General features: G+C 46.4%; 1 protein-coding gene across 1 annotated transcript in view; it reads left to right on the top strand.

Moving 5' to 3' along the window:
* UNC13C (unc-13 homolog C) overlaps positions 1–20,457 on the top strand; it is a 1,168,779-nt gene that overhangs the window by 473,517 nt on the left and 674,805 nt on the right. Inside the window, exon 10 of the mRNA XM_069222447.1 lies at positions 18,098–18,239. Coding sequence (XP_069078548.1) covers positions 18,098–18,239 — 142 coding nt within the window. The remainder of the gene's footprint in view (positions 1–18,097; positions 18,240–20,457) is intronic.

The raw sequence follows: 20,457 nt of genomic DNA, 5'->3' as shown, positions 1-20,457 counted from the left end.
GATAGAATGCAGCTGGTAGCTTCCACCCCGTGGCAATGCCATCTGGTCCGAGTTGTGGCCCCCCCACACCTGCAGCCCGGGCCCGCTCCTGCGCCCAGCGTCCTGCTGGGGTGGGGCCAGTGAGGCCACTGTGAAGTGCTCCGTAAAATATGCGCCGCAGTCGCGGGGGCGTATAATCCTGGGCGAGGTGTGCCACCACTTGGGCTCCCGGGTGGCAGCGCCTCAGCGGAGCCGATGGGGGGAGCCCCTACCGCTCCCCCTCACCTGCAGCAGGGAGCCGAGCCCCCCGACAAGCCCCCCCACAGCTCGGCGTTGCGTGGCTGTCAGCACTGTGCACAGTGGTCCCCGCTTCAAGCTGCGGGCCACGGGCCGCGTCGTTCTTCAATCAGGCATCACAGCCTAATCCGGTGCAGGCCCTCCTCCTTCCCTGTGGGCCCGGCGGCCGAGTCAGCTCCCCGCAATGCCCCACCCCAGTTTCGCTGCTGCCTCAATTTTCCGGCGCCGCACCGCACCACGGACGCGCCGTATGCCGCTCCGGTCCCTCCGTCAACCCAGTGGGGCTCTGACTGGGGGGGCGAGAGAAAGGGCTCACCTCGCTTCCCTGCACGCCGGCCGCTCAGAGCGCTCACCAGCGTGAGCAGTTGCACGGCGGCTCAGCTCACGTGCTCCGCACGGGGATGCGATCAGGACTGCTGGTCGACATTTACTTCACGCCGGGCGCCGCCATTCCAGGAGCCCCGTGTGCCGTCTCTCAGCCACGAGGCAGGCCCCGACAGTTCCGCACCAATTTCTCCGGATTACAGCTCCTCTGGACCGCGCTGGCCTAACGGAGGCAGATCGCACCCTCCGTAGCGCCGATAGGGTTCCGAGGGGGCACCCTTCAGGATGTTTATGGCAAGTCCGGGACGGAGCTCCCTTACTAGGCGTCCTTCCCGGCTGCCATTTTGGCTCCTCCGAACCACCCAATACTATTAGCAAAACTAGTCCTTCAACCCTATGACTGTCAGATAACACAACATAACCTAGCTACACTGTTAAAAGGGAATGAAAACAAACCACAACATATTTCCTATTTTGGTCAAATGAACTAGCACACTACGGAACACAATAATGTGAAGATTATCCATGAATATGAATAAAGTATTTTTAAGAAAACATTTAGAATATGAGAGCTTAGTTTGGAAAATAGGTGCTTTTCTTTCCCTTGGTGAGAAGACCAGTTAGGATGGGACAAAGAAACTTCACCAACCTTTAAAGTAGCCTACCTTTCCACAGGTAAATGCAAGGTGAGACCTAGAGAAGGCTAACCTTTGTTCTCCCAGCCAGGCTGACAACAAAGCCAGTGGTGGTGGTCTTATGAGTTGGGAGGAGTTACCACCAGAACTGGTTTTGAGTGACCACAGTGAAAGGACTGCTAATCTCTTTGCCACACCTCTGGGTGGGCACACATGCTATGCACAAAGAAGGAAAGGTTTCTTCATCATGAATTTTAGGAGTAAAGTGTACTGTGGGATTGTTTACACTAGGGAAAACAGAACTGCAGCAAAAATGGGTAGGGTTGCCCTGGGGAACCTTTACCCCATTGGTTGAGGAGAAGTTAGCATCACCCAGACGTTAGCACCAACCTCTGTCATTCCAAGGCACCCTCCTCAGAACATTTTCTGGGCTTGTGGAAGAAAAAAAAGGTCACCTGCTGCTGCTTGAGACCTGTGAAGAATACCTGAAGTGTTGAACTTGCTCGTGCTTGTACCCAAGACAGAGAAGAAGATTGCATGGGTCAACTGACTGAGCCTCGAGTGTGGCTTCAGGGACACAACAAGCTGCAAAATCCCTTTTCCCTAATGTGTCCAGCTGACTGGACCTGGACTAGACCTTGCTGGCAGCCTCTGTTGGAGTGAGTCTTGACCCCCAAGTGATGTGCCTGCAGTTTTGTGACCACTGGCTGTGTGTATCTGGACTTCTCCTAACACCTCTGAAAAGTTGCAACTTAAAATCTTTTTGGACTTACAGATATCCAGAAGTCCAGGATCAACCATCCAAGCCAATCTGCCCAAGGTGCAACTTAGCCTTGTGGAACTCATCATCTAAAATAGCTTGCAACCTTGGCCCATTGGAGGAGTTTAAGCGTCAATAAGAAGGAAGGTTTGGAAAAGCAATTTCCAAATTATGACTGTATCCAAAATTCAATAAGAAAATTACTGTGGCCATGTCTCATGGTGGCCTTTGCTCAATGTGCAAATCAGTACAATTCTTATTTACAATATCACAAATGCTGTAAAAAGTAAATCGCTATTTGGAAGTCACAAACTGAGAAAGTAACATTTGGGAGCAGCTTGATAGCCTCACAATGAGAAGGAAGTGTTCTCACACATGATCTATGGAGAGCTGTGATTCACTGAGGAAAGCAGGCTTTATGGGAATGACACTGCATACCACAGAAGAAATAAGGAATGTTAGGCCTGTCAGAACTGAGGGTAGCCTTCCCTCAAACTTTATGCCATAGTCATCCATTTTTTCTGATCTCGTTTTTATTGACTCCAGAACTCTGTGCACTTTACCACTGCTGACCAGAGCGAAAGTGAGTGTGCTCTCTCCTTGCACATTTAATTTACTGCTAAGTCCCTAGTAAAGTGGTACTACATGTACCCAGGGTTTGTAAATTAAATGATACAAGTGGGCCTGCAACTCGGATTGTGCCACTTCTGAAAAAGACTTTTAAACATGTCTCTTGTGTTCAGTTTTAAACTGTCATTTTGACCTGGTAAGATAAACCTCAAACCAGGACCAAAGCTACTTTTTAATACATATGTCATCCCTAGGGTAGGTCCTACACAGCCCCCCAGAGCGTAGGTTGCAGTATATTAAAAAATAACATGTACTATTAAGATTAACATGTACTATTAAAGTTGTTCTTTACTACTGGGAGGCCTACGTCTCCCATAGGATAACATTGGGTTACTGTATTACATTTAATATGTGAAAACTTTCAGTTGGTGTAGGAAAGTGTCCTTTTAGATAGTCACCCCCACACATTTTGCTCTAAATGCTGTTGGTTATGACTTAAAGTGCATTGAAGCCTGCTAACCTGGCCCCAGTGACAGTGCTCGCTCTCTAAATTGGTACCTGTGAATTGGTAATCCCCAGGTGGCAAGTACTTTATCGCCCTTATAAGTTTCTGCTACATGATACCAGTGGCACCAAGGGCTTGGGTGTTAAAGGTGTCACCAGGGTCTAAAGCACTCTTTGTGTCACCCTGAGTGACCCAGGTAAACCACTGACAGCAGGCCTGCCATTGCAGACTGCAGGAGCTCTGCAAACTGCTCAAACTCTACTGTGCCCCCACCATCTGTGGCACAGCCCCATCACTATCTTTAATATATGCCAGTTACCCCTAGAGTGGGCCTCCTGAGCCCAGAAGGCAGGGTGCATTATATTAAAGATGTGGACATATATAGTGCAAGTTTATATGTCTCTTTAGTGGCCTTTTCCATTAAAGGCTACTATATGTGGACAACGGTCCATAGACTACCATGAGCTGGCACCCAGGCAAACCTAAAGCTGCCAACTTCATTATGGTACCACTGAAGTGGGTCATGTTTGGTACCAAACAACATGCCTTCTAACTTCTGTGACGAGGGCGATGTGGCATGGACCCAGAAAGCTACCTTAGTGCTGTATAGATCCACCTAGAGCCACCTAGTTACTCCGCTTTTCTTGTGCTCTGGCTGGCAGCCCACAGCTGCTGCTGCCAAAACAGGATCCTGACCCTCTTGGCAGAGGTGCAAACATTCCCAGGAGTCAGGACAATGGCCTGGTTGGAAAGGAGATCACACCTCCCTCCTACCCAGGCTCATCAAGGTGTTGAGCTTCAAAGGGCACACCGTCTCTGACATACAAGTAGGCTGCCTTCCAGTGGGGAACAGAGCTGTCTCCATGCCCCCAGGCAATTTTGCACCCAGGCAGGTGGGAAAATTAGTTAGTCAGGAGGCGTACACCCTCAGAAGGCTAGCTACACCTCCAGGGCAGGCAGCATGGTCTGCACAGCCAAGGAAGCTTTCTGCCATCTTGAAAAGTGGCAAAATAGAGGGTTGACTAGAAAAGGTGCTGCAACTCAATGAATGTGGTCAATTCAGAGGCAGGATAGCAACTGGGGCATGTATCCCATTGGCTACTAAAGCCCGTATACCTAGGATTAAAGGTCTCCTTTTGTCACAGTCTGTACGTCTCTTACCACCATAGGCTGTGGTGCTAGGAGGGACTCCTGGTTTCTTACTGGTTCTGGACTGGCCAAAAGAAGGGAGACCCTTTCCAGTAGCCACTGCTCTGCTGACTAGGAAAAATACCAAGGCAGACTGTACCCTCCAGAAGGAGTACCAGAGGAAAAACCTAAGGAAAGGGAAAAAATCTCTATCACAGGAACTCCTGAAAAAGATGACAAAATAATGAAAAAAGGCAAAAAATAGAAGTCAATTCCACAGGAAAAAGCAGGAGCTAGTAGAAAACAGGAAACAGGAGCTAGGATCACCACCAAGACAGACGTGTTTGCAACGTAAGGAAGGGGGGAACTGCAGTGCTATATACCATGAAACAGGAAGTGACAAACAGGAAGAACGAACAACACCTCTTGGATTGGGAAAGGTCACATAGAAATGAATGAGAAAAAAGACCAAGTAGAAGAGGAAAAGGAACAAGGCATGCTGGGAAGACAAACATAAAAGAAGAAGACAATATGGAAGACCAAGAAGAAAGAAGACATGAAGACAGAAGAAAAAGAAGAAAATGAAGAAAAAAGAAAAAGGACCCAAGTAAGGTAAGTGGGAAGGAAGTCAGGGAGGTTGCCAGGGGTCACGGCGCGACCCAGATCACAAAATGTGGGTCGTGGGCCACACCACAGCAAAAAATTGGTCACAGCAATACCGACGTCTCGAAATGTGGACTGCCGGCCTGACCGTGGTCCAAAAAAGGGACAACTTGGAATGCGTCAAGTATATCCCTAATAAGACGTAAGGGATATCGATCCTTGATGGTTATCTTGTTCAATCCACAAAAGACAACACAGGGACGCAGATCTTTTGATTTCTTTGGAACAAAAAAAGAGGAGCCCCAGCAGTAGATGAAGAGGGGGCGATCAAACCATTCTGTAGATTATCATCTAGATATTCTTTAAGTACCACCTTTTCTTGTTCAGTCGATGAATACATCCATCCAAATGGAACCACTTCACCCGGAATCAAAGGAATGGCGCCGTCATAGACCGGATGTGGGGGTAACATGGGTTTGCTAGGCTTCTGGAATACATCGTAGTATTCTTGATATCAACTTGGTACTCCCTGTATCATGTTAATAGAGCAGCTCGTATCTTCGGAAGAAATGTTCAAATCTTTAGGGGACCAAAAAGAGTTTGTGGAGTAACAGTTCTGTTTGGCAAAATTGTGATGATAAAGATATGGCTCTTGTTTCCCAATTAATATATGGGTTGTGCCGAGACAGCAAGGGAATTCATAAAAACATGGTATGATTTGGAGAGGATATTAGATCAAAGGTAATGTGTTTCTGATGTTTTCCAAAACGCAGACAGAGGGTGAGTGTAGTGTCCACTACTGGTGCTGAGGTTAGCGAGGAGCCGTCAACAGTATATCTCTTTCTTTGGCCCAAGTCTCATCCAAATTTTCACTGCTTGCTCCACAATTCAACAATGCAAATACCTGCTCTTCTTGATTCTGGGAACACTGTACAGTAACGGACAGTATAAACAGAGCTATGATATTCTCTTTAGAGGAACATATTGAAGTTAAGTCTACTCCTTCCGTCCCCTTCCTTCTCACAGGGGGCAGGACCTGGCATTTTCTGTAGGTCTGGAAGGTCAGACAGGACACATCCGGATCAAGTGACCAGCCATGCCACAATAAAGACAAAGGCCCTTTTTGTCGCCTTCCTTCTCTTTCTGTTTCACATAAAGGACCACAGACTACGTCTATCTGCATAGGTTCTTCTTCTGTGAACTTATTCGCCTCAGGATGGACTTTGTCAGAACGACGGGCTGTGGAATGAGGTAGAATGGACTGTTACTGTAATTGAATCTTTTACTTTTCCATCTTGCATACCCGCAACTGGTACTCTATATTCAATGCATGATCCATCAGATCTTTAAGTTATTCTATTTGAGTAGAATGCACCAATTCATCCTTTATCTCTTCTCGAAGTCCTCGACGAAACAGGGTTTCAGAAGTGCGTTCCTCCAAAGTGGTCAAAGCTGCTAATTGTTTAAATCGGGTTATGTATTGCAGTACATCCTGATTGCCTCGCTGTATATCACATAATGCTTCTTCAGCAGCAGCCTCCAGCCCGGGTTGTTCAAACGTCTGTTTAAAGAGTTTTAAAAGGCAGGGTAATTGGATAATATAGGATCCTCATCAGATACCAACGGGATCGCCCAAGCTAGTGCAGGGCCAGACAAGGCACTGATCAAATAACTCACCTTGGCTTTGTCAGATGAAAATGTAAAGAGTCGAAAGGCAAAGAAGACTGTCTAAGATTCAAGAAATTCCTTTACTTTATGAGGCTCTTCGGAATACCGTGGTGTCGAGGTAGACACAGGAGGTATAGCCATAGGTCGAGAAGTCAAGGCTTGCCATAGTGCGGTATACTCAGCACGCAGTTGTTGTAATTCTTGGGCTTGTTGTTGTACAGTATGAAGCATGGATTGTGCATTCTCAATGGCATCATCATGTGGTTCCTCCATGGTTCTCACGCAACACTGGTTCTTTTTGCGTTGCAATCTGTCACGGTCTGTACGTCTCTTGCTGCGTGGAGTGCTAAGAGGGATGCCTGGTTCCTTACTGGTTCTGGACTGGCCAAGATAAAGGTGACCCCTTCTAGTAGCCACGGTGCTGCTGACTAGATAAAATGCCAAGGCAGACCGTACCCTCCAGAATGAGTCCCAGAGGAAAAACCCAAGGAATGGGAAAAAACCTCTATCACAGGAACTCCTGAAAAAGATGAAAAAACTATGAAAAAGAGGGAATAAATAGAAGTCAATTCTGCTGGAAAAAGCAGGAGCTAGTAAAAAACTGGAAACAGGAGCGAGGATCACCACCAAGACGGAAGTGCTTGCAATGCAAGGAAGGAGGGAACTGCAATGCTATATACCATGAAACAGGAAGTGACAAACAGGAAGAACGAACAACACCATCTTGGATTCGGAAAGGCCACATAAAAATGAATAAGAAAATAGACCAAATAGAAAGGAAAAGGAGCAAGGCATGCTGGGAAGACAAACACCAAAGAAGACAATATGGAAGACCGAGAAGAAAGAAGACATTAAGAAAGAAGAAAAAGAAGAAAAAATAAGAAAAAAGAGAAAGGACCCAAGTAAGGTAAGTGTGAAGGAAGTCAGGGAGGTTGCCACGGGCCGCAGCACAACCCAGAGCACGAAATGTGCCTCGTGGGCCGCAGCAAAAAATGCCAAAGGAGACCCAAAAAAATGGGCAGTGGCTGTACCAATGTCCCGAAATGCAGTCCGAGATAGGGACTCCGCGGTAGTCCGCGGTGTCACACCTTTGGCACCAGAACATCAGATTTGCAACAACATGCAACAAGAGGATGAGAGAAGACCCGGTTCATTGACAACAGGAACTTGCACTAACAAAAGGCATGATACCTTGAACCTGTGACAACTGCTTGACTGCTTCCTGGAACAAAGACTGCTTTCCCCCAGGAAAAGGGAACCCTTTGTGAGCAAACGGCACGACCAGACTCACTTGGACTAGTGACACTAGTCCCCTGCCCACTGCAGGTAAAAACTACTCACGGATCCGAAGAAGCGCTGGCCATTGGGCCCTCAGAGTTGTTGCCCAAAGATAGGTGGTCCAGTTCATTGTGTAGTCCACCTCCCTGCCAAGTTACAGATGGCTACCATTTTCCACTGGCCCTCTGGAAGGGGAGATAACTTCCCCTCCATATTACCACTGCCAAGGCTTGTTATTGGCCAGTCTGGACATCACCTCCTTTACTCAATACTGCATCTCAAAGGCACAATGCAACACCTTCATCCAACGTCACTTGTGTCTCCGGTGTTGTTTCTGCATCTGCTCCCTCACCTTTACTGTCTCAATGGCAAAATCAGCAAGTGTAGCTCCCGTTTAGCACAAAGGATAGCGAAGAACACCTCTGCACCCAAACAGCAAGTCTAGGTAGAGTTTTTCTGCCTGGTGAATCCTGGTCCAGGGGCAAACACACGTTTAACCTCAAGTGGGCTCGCAATGACCTTGACCTGCAAGTGACCGAGTGTCACAAGTACCAGTTTTCAGCATCCGTGGCTCCTGCGTTCAGCATAAAGGGCAGCCAGGACACCTCTACACCCAAGCCCCAGAAGCCAGGTAAAATTGGTCTGACTGTCCCAGCTTGGTCTTGGGAGCTGAACAGCCTTAACTCTCTGTGGGTTCCTCTGAATGCACTCCGCAAGTGATCCCGCGGCACCAGTGACTTTTCCCTTTGATCGCAATGGTGAGATTTGACAGCTTGTAAATACTGCTTTACAATCCATAGCTCTGGTTAGACATAACTGATGTGCTTTGTTTTGGTGTCTATAATGATATGGAAAAATGCTCTATTTTTATAAATTGGTGTCAGATTTCTTTAGATTTGTGTCAACTCCTTACTGTCCATGTTTGTACCCTGAAATACTTAACACATATTCCTCTAGCAAACCCTGACTGCTCTTTGTCACACTACCAGGACTGAGTTAGGGCTTTATTATTGTGAAACCGATGCGCCGTCTTTGAAGTATTACATAGTAAAGCTGAACCAGCCTCACTGAATAATACTCCACTTTCCGACAATTGGGAGGAAGTAGTAAAGTCATGTTGATGTCTAAAGATTTATAATTTTAAATCCTTTTAATGGTAAAGCCAGATTTTAAGTCTCAATTCTGAAAATGCCACTTTTAGAAAATTGCCATTTTGGGTCACATGGCTAAGTGTAGCTGGCAGTTGGTCTTTGTGTATTGCTCCCAGATGGAGGTGGCTCACTAAAAAGGGGGTGTATCATGTTACCTAGTACAAGTCAGCAGTGCATTAGAAAATATTCCCACATATTGACAACTGGGTAATTAGATGGAAAGGGAAGTGGAGAGGTGTCAAGCCTCAGTAGCATTTCAGCACCAGAGGTTATGAGGCTGAAAGCAGGCAAAGAGCAGCTACTGATTTCTCCCAATCTCACAATTTTTAACACAGAGAAAGAAAAAAAGTAGCAATAGCAACATGTTTCTGCAATTATTGTTTCTATTATTTACAGTTTAAACTATTTTTATTGTCAAAAGCGACATTTATTTTGCACGCTACATGCATTTGTTGTTGTTTGAATTAATTTTTTTTAATTAAACCTAACACAAGAAGCACAGGTAATAAAATAGAATAGTAAAAGAAATATTGCTGTATGTAATTTCTGCATAACTGCTAAAGTGATACTTAAACATAAATTCTCGTGATCTCAGCACGTCGTTCTCTGCCTTCTCCTTCTCATGATTTAAAAAGACAATGAAATGCAAGGATAGCTAGGGACAGAGGGTAGTCATAAATCTATAAGAAATAAAGGTCCCCAATCTTACATATAACAGAGTAATGCCCTAAATCCACAATAATAATGCACAAGGAAAATTCAAAACAATCAGTCATTTATGAAAAAATTGAAATCAGCTCTTTTAGGGGTATGTACCCCTATGGGCACACCAAAGCAGGCAACACAACAAGGTTGTGACATCAAGAATTACATAGAATCAAAAGGTCACATTGCTTATTAAAAGGAAATACTACTGCACCCAAAAAAGCTATTTTATAAATTCTTACCATCAGAATGATTTGGTCAACGACGTTTCGATCCCTTAAGCATATGGGATCATCATCAGGACGATAAAATGTTTGCCTGGCTACCTAATTTAAATACAATAAATCAATGAATACATGTTGCAACCTGCAAAATAAAAGGAAGAAAAGTAAAGAAAGGAAGGAAAAGGAGAAGATAAAATTTGTTCCAACTATGCATTTGAGTCTCTTAATCCAATGAACAACCATCATATCTTGGACATGCTGAAAATTCCGTACAGTGTGCTGAAAGGGTAATCGAGGTGGAACGTACAGGAGGTGGAGGGGTCCCTAATGAGTGAGTGCCATGCAAAGAGGTAAAGGTCATGCTTCCATCATTAACATGAACGATTGCAAATGCCAAAACATACCATGCAGTGCTACATACTAGCATTGTAAGCATACTGTGCATGGAATTGCGCGGCCTACTAAAAGTGGGGTGGGGGTGTGGGCAAGATGGCGGCGTGAGCGGACGCGTATTCGTGAGCTCTGCTGCCCGGGCCTCATCAGAAGCATCGCGACCCCGGATCCCAGGGAGGGGATCCGGAGACCAAGCACGGACGCGGGGAGCCTGCAGCATCGGGCCTTTCGGCCCTGGTCCGCGCTCGCCTCTGACGGGCGAGGAACGCGGTAGTGACGGCCGCGTGGTGTGGCCCGGCGGATATGGGTGCCTCGGGTTGCCCGACGCAGCCGACAGAGGTGCCTGGCGGGGTCCAGGTGAAGGAGACCGAGAGTGGTGGTGCCGCTGCTGGGCCTGAGGGCCGGGCCCCGGGACGCACCTGGTGGGGTCGGCCTCCGGTTGCCCAGAGCGGCCATTCGTGGGCCCAGGACAGGTGGAGGTGCCCCGATATGAGGTAGGGGCGGCAGGGAGGCTGCCTCTGTGCTCCCAGTGAGGTGGCCTTGCCCAGCACAGAGGAGTGGGGCTCCCGGTCGGCAGTGTGATCATCCTGCGGTGGAGTAGCCCAAGACGGGGCGTGGTACATGTAGCCAGGTTGGGCCGTGTCTTGAGCGAGGTGGCCTGCAGAGAGGGCACACGGACCCGATCGGCAGGTAAAGGCCTGAAAATTTAGCTTTTGCTACCCTGGTTGAGGTGAATAGTTAGAGGAGATCACTGGGGAGTGCGAAGTGCTTGCAGCTCGACGAGGCCTGCGACGAGTTAGATGAGGCCTGAGACCGGGGCCAATAGTCAGTCGGTGCAGGAGCAGAAGTGCCATGGCGTCCTCTAAAACCAAGAGGGATCAGTCGATGAGGGACATGCTGACCAGATCCCATCCGGTGAAGAGTGGATCGGTTGAGGGGTCGGTGGCGACGAGGGGCTTCGAGGATCGTGGAGAGGTGGAAGATGATGGTGAGGCCCCGGTAACAAAAGGATTTCTCGTCTCCTTGTTTGATTCACTCAGGAGAGATCTGCAAGAGCTTTGGAGGGACATTTCCCAAGAGATGAAGGAGCTGCGTACGAAGGTCATGTCCCTTGGCGATCGAGTGGCGAATGTAGAGGACGGTGAGATCGCTCGGGGTGAGGATGTCGAACATATGCAGCAGGAGATAATACGTCTTCGTGAGCAGCAGGATCTTCTCCAGATTACAGTGGAGGACTTGGAGAATCGGTCGCGGCGGCATAACATACGTATTAGGGGAGTCCCGACTGGAGCGGAGAAGGAAGATATTGGAGAGTTTGTTACAGCGTTGTTCCGCTCGATTCTGGGCCCTGATGACCTAAGGGAGATTGTGCTGGACCGAGTTCACCGTGTGGGCCATCCTGGGGCTGTCCGGCTGATATCTTAGCGTGTGTCCATAAATATGGACTTAAAGAAAACATTTTGCAGAGAACCTGTAACCTTTCCCAAGTCCAGTTTCGTGGGCACGCGCTGCAGCTGTTCCAGGACCTCTCGCTGCGGACTCTGCAAAGGCGGAGAGACTTTAAACCCATCACAGAGCACTTGCGGGCTCACTCTGCGTCTTATTCCTGGGGTCAACCCTTCCACCTTATGTTTCGGTGGGAGGACCTGTGACATCAGGTGAAAACGGTGCTGGAGGCAAAGAGGATCCTGCACTTGGAGGAGGCCGAGCGGGATCCGGAGGCACATTTGGAGGAAGCTGGAGGGGAGCACCCTCGGTGGCGGCGGAAGGAGAGGAAGAGAAAACAACAGCAGCCCACCATGACGGAACAGGCTTTGGAAAGACAATCAGTATTGAGCAGCTTGGCTGCGGGGACCATTACCTAGACAATGGGTGACTGGGTGCTGCTGCAGTGGGTCAGGGGTCGTGTTGTTTTTACCTTAGGTCTTAGGACCATAGGAGAGGGGCTTGGGGGGTGGAATCGCTGGATCCAATGTGACGAACTCTGGTGGATCTACTGCCCCAACGAGACTGTACCTCTTTGGAGACGTGTGTCGGAGGACTTCTTTGTTGTATGCACCTGTTGTGTGCTAAGATTGTGTGTTGGTGTGCTTCCTCTGAAACTCATATGGATGTTGGAAATGCTGGTTTCCTGCGAGTGGGATTCGCCCGAGTGTTGGTTTGGCCCTTGCCCCTTTGTAGTGGCTCATACCCTCGGTTCAACTCCATATGTCCTTTAAGTGTTTAAGCTTGAATGTCCGGGGACTTAACAGCCCAGCTAAGAGACTGGCGGTCTTGTCTGGTCTTGAGAGATCGGGAAGCCATGTCTGTCTTCTGCAGGAGACACACTTATTGTCCAAGGATACATATAGAATGCATTCAAAGTGGTCCCCAGGCAGTTTTGGTCCTCAGCCCCTACGAAACATGCTGGGGTGGTGATACTCCTGTCAAGGGCCTTCCCTGGTGAGGTGGTAGCTAGGATACATAAGGTACAGGGTAGGTTCCTGGCTCTCAGGATGCGGGTGGGGGCCTTTTTCTTTACTATTGCTACACTATATGCTCCTAATATGCAACAAGAAACGTTTATGAGGCAGGCCATTTCCCCAATGCTTATTACCCCTGACAGGGCTATTTTGGTGGGGGGAGATTTTAACCTGGTCATGGACAATTAATTGGATAGGTCTGGGCATCTCTTTGGGCAGACTGGGGCATTGTCTGTGGCCGGGAGGCAGTGGTTGGCTGAATGTGATCTGGAGGATGTTTGGTGGAGGAGGGCACACCCTACACTTAAGGACTATTCATTTTACTCTGCGGCCTTTAAGACATATACATGTATTGATTTTTTTCTGGCCTCTGCGGAGTTCACCTCTCGAATTAGTGAGACCACAATCGAGCCCCGGGCCCTAACGGATCAAGCACCTATTACTTTGGAGGTCAGTTTTGATATGGGGCACGAGGGGGGGTCCGAGTTGGCGCTTTAGAGATACCATATTGCAGAGCAGAGCCGCTGAGGTGCGTGATAGTGGACTATCTTAGGTTTAATGATGATGGGAATACTAGTTTGGAGATACTGTGGGAGGCTCTCAAAGCAGTAGTCCGAGGGGAAGTAATGTCGCTCTCAGCTAACGATAAGAAAGCAAAGAAGGAACAAGGAGCAGTGCTTGAGCAAAAAGTGGCAGCCTTAGAATGCTCCCATAAATACACTGGTGCACCTAGAGTATGGAGAGATCTGGGGAAGAGCACACCAGCAGTTGAAACAGCTAGACTGGGACTGGGCAGAATATGCGATAGTGAGGCTTAAACACAAATACTATATTGGGAGCAATAGATGTGGAAGGCTCCTTGCTCACCGGCTGAGAGAGCAGCGCTCCACTAAGGCGATAAAGATAGTATGTTCCCCCTCTAAAGGGGAAGTGCGAACAGATGACCAAATGGCAGAGGTCTTTGCTGAGTACTATAGGGAACTGTACGCCGCAGACGCTCGGTGTGATGTGGATCCTTCCACTTTCCTAGCGGACAGCGCAATTACTCTGCTTGGGGAGCGTGAGGCATCCTCCTTGGACAAGCGTATAAGGGTGGAAGAGGTTATCTCTGCAATATCACGTCTAAATAGCGGGAAATCCCCTGGCCCGGAAGGCTTCACAGCACTTTTTTATAAAACTTTCGGTCGGGAGTTGGCGCCGGTTTTGGTGCAGCTCTTTAACTCCTTTCGTGTGTCCGTGGTACTCGCGCCTAGTATGCTGGAGGCTACCATCATGGTCATCCACAAGCCCGGGAAAGATCCAGAAGAGTGTGCTTCGTACAGGCCCATCTCGCTTCTGAATATAGACGCCAAGTTGTTTACTGGTATTTTGGCTCATCGCCTCATTCCCTACTTGCCGGGCCTTATAGATCCGGATCAGGCGGGCTTTATACCCCACCGGTAATGTGGTGACAATTCTGCATTTAATAGATAAAACTGGCAGATCGCGCAGGGAGGCGTTTCTTCTTTCTAGTGATGCAGAGAAGGCATTTGATAGGGTCCATTGGCCCTATCTTTTTCAGGTGCTGGAGCACTCTGGGTTGGGGCCTGGATTCAGTACCTGGATTCCATGTATCTATCGCTCAACCAAGGCTGTGGTGTGGGTTAAGGGAACTCTGTCCTTGCCGTTTCGGGTTGGTCGTGGAACACGTCAATGGTGCCTGCTTTCCCCTCTACTATTTGCGCTGTATATGGAGCCTTTTGCTCAGCACCTTCGTGACAACCCCCTATTCTCTGGCGTTAAGTTTGGGGGCGATCATCACCTTATTAGTCTATATGCGGATGATGTGATCCTTACCCTTGCGGAGCCCATGATCTCGCTGCCAGCCCCTATGGGAGCCCTTGAGGAGTTTGGTCGGGTTTCTGGGTTTCGTGTGAATATGCTGAAGTCGCAGGCTCTTAGGGGGTTATTACAACTTTGGAGGAGGTGTTAATCCGTCCCAAAAGTGACGGTAAAGTGACGGATATACCACCAGCCGTATTACGAGTTCCATAGGATATAATGGACTCGTAATACGGCAGGTGGTCTATCCGTCACTTTACCGTCACTTTTGGGACGGATTAACACCTCCTCCAAAGTTGTAATAACCCCCTTAGTCTGTCCACTTCTCCCGACCATGTAGAAAGCTTGAAGCCCGTTATCTCTTCATTTGGTCGACGTCGCAGGTACCCTATTTGGGTATTGAACTGGGGACTTCTGCGGCAAAGACAGCAAGTTTGTATTATGCCAAACTAACTAGGGAGGTTTTGCGGGACCTCAGGAACTGGGGGAAACATAAACTCTCTTGGTTGGGCAGGGTGGCGGCGGTGAAATTGATTGTGCTGCTGCGCATACTCTATGTCTTTCAGGCGCTTCCTCTGACTCCTCCGTCTCGAACGATTGCGACCCTCCAGTCTGCGGTTCTGAAATTTATTTGGGATGGACGACCGGCGCGGCTTCCGAGAAATGTACTTTATCGCCCCAGAGAGGAGGGGGTTTGGCCGTTCCCTGTCTTCTGCAGTATTTCCAGGCTGCTCAGCTGCGCTTTCTTTTGGAGTGGAGTAGGCCGCTCTCTGAGAAACATTGGTGTTTTATGGATCAGGCGGTGGCGGGGGTCTCATATCTGGAAAGAGCCCTGGCTCTGACGTCAGCACAGGGCGCCCAAGCTCTACTCCTCCCCGATCACAGGAGTGACGTTCCGTGTATGGGACGTAGTGGCACGACGGCAGGGGTTGACAAAGTTTCCATCCCCTATGTCAGCGATTGTTGAGAACCCTGACTTTGCGCCCGGCTTACAGGTAGAGAGTTTTTGCCGTTGTTATGATGGGGGCTGCAAGAGGGTGGGGAGCCTTTTCGATGAGAATGGGGTGATTCCTTTTGATCATATGCGGGAAACGTATTGATTAACTGAAGCGGAAAGACTGTTGTACTACCAAGGGCCCTCATGCCGGCGAATAGGGCTTTGATCGATAGGCCGCTTACCCCGTTTGAGAGGTGGATAATCACAAAGAAGGATGAAAAGCAGGTGATATTGGAGCTTTACCGATTTCTGCAGGGTGGGGAGTGCCCGCCGAAATCTAAGGGACAGCAGAGATGGGAGAAGGAACTGGGAGGGAGTTCATAGAGGAGGAGTGGGACAATATATGCTATAGAACGCACCATACGGCCTATTGTGCTGCAGGGAAAGAGACGGCATATAAGGTAGCTTCCTATTGGTACTATACTCCAGCAAGGATAAATGCATGGGACCCCGCTAAGTCAGGCCTTTGTTGGAGGGGGTGCGGTAACACGGGTACATTGGTACATCCCCTTTGGCACTGGCCCAAGCTACAGAGATATTGGACGAGTGTCTTAGACAACATTGATAAGGTGTTCCAGACGGAGATTCCTAGATTCCCATCGTATGTATTGCTGGGTTTGCCCAATCCTCTCACCTTCCCCCTTCGTTCGTTGAGGGGGCGACAGATGGCTTTAGCTCTCAATGCTGCCTTGCAGATGATTCTTGCACTTTTGGGCTTGGACAGGCTACCGATGTATGGATCTTGGCTACAGAAGTTGTGGTTCATTTTGGCGATGGAGACACTTTCTCTGGGTTCCAAACAGAGAGTGGGTGACATTTGTACGCTGTGGAGATCTTTCGTTCAGATTTTATCTACAGAGTTTACTGAGCTGACGTGCCCAGCATATCCGAGTTTTGGGGCTGACCCGAGAGGCCCGGACGAGTGACTTGATCCATGGGGCCATGGGAGGGGCGGGGACATATTGGTGAATGCAGCTGTGATGGTGGGGGATTATAGAAGGGTGAAGCATGCATGCGAGGAAGCACGGTTATTTTATGTTATTCTTTATGTGGTTGCTCGGTGTGATCCAGACTGTTGTGCTTGCCTGCCCAGAGGTCAATGTGAGCCGCAGTAGGTTGGGAGGAAGGGGTGAGTGAGGATGCTGCTATATAATTCTAAATGCACGTTATGGGACCTTTGGGGCATGCCATTAATGAAATGATTGGAGGATTACTACAAAGCTGTATTGTTTTGTGTGTTAAAATTTCTAATAAACAGATTTGATCCATAAAAGTGGGGTGGGAGAATACCTAATAAAAGGTGAATAGCAGCCATGTTCACAGTCGAGGGAAGATATTAAAATCTAATGTCATTCAAAATGGAAAAACTGTCAGACCTACAGTTTCCAGAAGTAGACCTTCTCGATAGAAGGGCTTCAGAGTGAGAATTCAGAAAATGAATTGTGTATAGTAAGCCAGAGAAGTAGAGGAGCTCGAAGGTCAATTTCCAAAAAATAAAATGTGAGTTACAATGAAAATTCTTAATTGTCCATAAAATGAAGGGTCTTAGCATAAGAAGGTAACAGTCATGAAACTATATCAAAGGTATCACAATGAAGTTAATCAAATGAGCATAAAATGATTGGGGCATGAGCTTAGCTTTTTAAAGATATAATAAAGTTTGATTAAGTTCACCATCTAATTTCTACCATAACAGAACAAATCTATCTTTTTCAGGCACTGTTACTCATTTTTGAGTGAGACATAAGAATTCTTTCATTGACTTGAAGAAAGAGTAAATATGGTTTGTCATCGCTCTTTTGTAGACCCAGAATGTTGGCACCCGAAAATGGAGGTTGTTAAAAGTAAAAACGTATTAGGAGCTAATTTGCGGGGCCCCAGGCCCTGAAATTTCAACTGGCTAGGGGCCTCCACCGGGTTTAATCTGATACTGATAATGCTCTATCCTTCCTTTCAACTTAAGGAAGTGGTAACATTGCAGACTGTAAAGGTGGCAGATTATCCACCGTAGTTCTTATGTGAAAACTATTTTGCAAGAAGTCATTGGTTGTTTGACATATTAGTAATATACTTTTTAACATTATGTTTTAGTAGGGTGGGTAAGTGGTCAGTTTAAGAACACTGTGGCCCTCATTACAACAGTGGCAGTATATACCGCTGCGGCAACATCCGGCAAAAGACCGTCACCGCGGCTACCAGCCGTCAGCCGTATTATGACTATAGCTGGATTTCCACCAGAAGGATGGCGGAAATCCAGCTATGGTCATGCTGGCGGATAGCTGTAAGGTGGTGCTGCTGCCAGCAGCAGCCCCACGCCAGTAGACTGACGCAGACTGTATCATGACACATGCCAATGTCATAATATAGAGAAAAGTACCGCCAGCCTTTTGGCAGTACTTTTCTCCATTTTACCGCTATCCGCCGGGGTCATAATGAACCCCTGTGTGTCTATCAAATGTATTGTTATAAAAACAATTTCACTATGGACATGATCCATTGTCTTGTCTTGTCATTTTGTAATTACAGTATATTCAGGTTTGCTTGACTAATCGATGTGCACAAATCATGGCTCATGATATATATATGTTTTTCTTTAGTGGTTTGTGCTCAAGGTTTACAAGCAAAGGATAAAACAGGTTCCAGCGATCCATATGTTACAGTCCAAGTTGGAAAAACGAAAAGAAGAACTAAAACGATTTTTGGAAATTTAAACCCAGTATGGGATGAAAAATTTAATTTGTAAGTATTCTAGATTGCCTCATTTTCTGTATGCTCCAAAGGTGTAATCTATAAGTACATGTTTATTGATTTGTAGAAGTGCAAATGAGTATTTGCAAGAAACGTGTAGTAGGGTAGAAATAGTAAACCATTAGGCCTTTATTATGAGAGGCCTTTAATTCTGCATTGGGCTGTTGACTGATCAGCGTGGAAGTGGAGTCAGAGAAGTTACATTTTGCTTTGGGCAACTTTGGAAACTTGGCAGTCATCTGTAAGGGCTCATTTTTATAACTCTGAGGGCAAGGTTTATTACTGGCACACCCAATGTAAAAGTGTTTATCTTCTACTGTCAGACACATACAAGTAATGTGGTTTAGCATTTATAAGACACAAGTAAAGATTAGACCTTCCTCTTCCTCGAAAAAGGCATTTGAATACTGAGTAAATGCTTGTAGTCTAATTATATGTGAATTCTCAAACAATTATAAAGAAGAAACTTTATGGATGTGTAAAAATGTTACACTTTCCTATATGGTTTGATCTGTTGTGGCTTGTGTAAGTTCATTCACTTACTTCTGCCAGTGATGTTAACGTGCATACACAATCACATTTTAGGAACACCAGGAGTAAACCTGGCTAAATTAAAATGAGTCCAACTATTTTCAGGTATCTATGCATTTCGTCCATCTCCATAGTCTAAATGAAATATGGCCACTAACACATAATATCAAGCCTTAACAAAGACAAATATTAGGAACATTTTTGGAAAGGAATTCTGGATCCACATCTACAACTCTGTGACATCCCATCCTGAAGGGACCTGTTTTAAAGTGGAGCTAAGGGCCACCCGCAGGTGCAGTAGGGCTATTTAAACTTCCCAGGTCTAGTCTTGCACATGAGGAACTTATGAATGTGAAGAATCTACAGGTAGATAGAATATCCACTGGAATCCTGTTTACTGAAGGTAACTAACATTCATTATTAATGGACTTGAGATAATGGATCTTATTTTTTCCTTGACTCTTTAATTGGGTCCTTTCCCAAGCTCAAGAATTTACCCTATAAAAGCTGCTAGTGGATGGAATAACGAAGAAAGAAAGTATAAAACATTTTGGATATAATTTATTTGAAGTTCAGACAAAGGGGCTTTTAGAAAGTAAGCGATTGTATTTAAAGGAGACCAGAGAGTTACTAATGGAGTGAGAAAGTAAGAAATGGGCTTACAACAATAAATATATGTTCAGCTGTCAAATAGTATATTACAGATAAGATCCAATTATAAAAGTTTATTCTAGGGAAATATTAAATTTTCATGTAGGACAATGACACAGAGCCTAATTTAGAGTTAGGTGGTAATAGAAAACCCTTTGATTCAAATTATGTGAGTACATCTTCATGTCAGCCTAATAGGTGCTCGCAATGTACACATTTTGAAGTGTAGAAAATGTTCTAAGCTGGAGCAATTATAGAAGTTGTGTGTCCAGAGGAAGAGAGGATCTCAAATGCAAGAATAGGTCACCAATAGTTGGATTGAACTGGTGTAACTGGTCTGTATTTTTAGATTATGTATCTGTTAAATGAGATGGGTCTTATGTGATGTCTAATAATCTCAATACATTTAGATGATGTATGATGATAAAAAATATATATGGCAGAAGCATAGATAATGACAGTGCTTGACTTTCCGTCTTAGATTTAAATAACAATTCTTGCTGTAGTCATTGTATCAGTGGCTTTTGAAAACTTATGTTGTCCTGCTGGATCCACAAGGTACTTTTATTCAGCAGTTCCGAAGAAGAGGCTTTACCGAACTTAAAATATTACAGGTTGCTGTGGTGATTAGGACACTGACCCTACTTTTCTCAAGTTGGTCATAGTTGTGGTAGGTTACTAAGTCACCATCGGCTATATAAAAAAAAGAAAATATCGGAAATATAAAGCATGTATGTCCTGAGTAACAGTGATAGCATTTTGAGCACATAGGTCCAGGGCTTCAAGGAGCTTTGAGAAAGGTCTTCTAGAAAATGTCCATGACTTGGACTGATACAACTTGCACATCCAGTTATATTAACTATGGAGACTTTGTTGTGGCATAAACTCATCCTAGATTGTAAGCCTTTATCCCTTTTTAATTACCCTTGCACAAAGAATATTCTTAATTGCACAGGTGACTTGGCATTTATAGAATATGCAATTTATATGCAGCTGTCGCATTCACCCAAATTCTTAAAACATGAGT

Source organism: Pleurodeles waltl, chromosome 3_1 (assembly GCF_031143425.1).
Source record: "Pleurodeles waltl isolate 20211129_DDA chromosome 3_1, aPleWal1.hap1.20221129, whole genome shotgun sequence".
Lineage (NCBI taxonomy): Eukaryota > Metazoa > Chordata > Amphibia > Caudata > Salamandridae > Pleurodeles > Pleurodeles waltl.
This window is presented reverse-complemented; position numbering and strand designations above follow the sequence as displayed.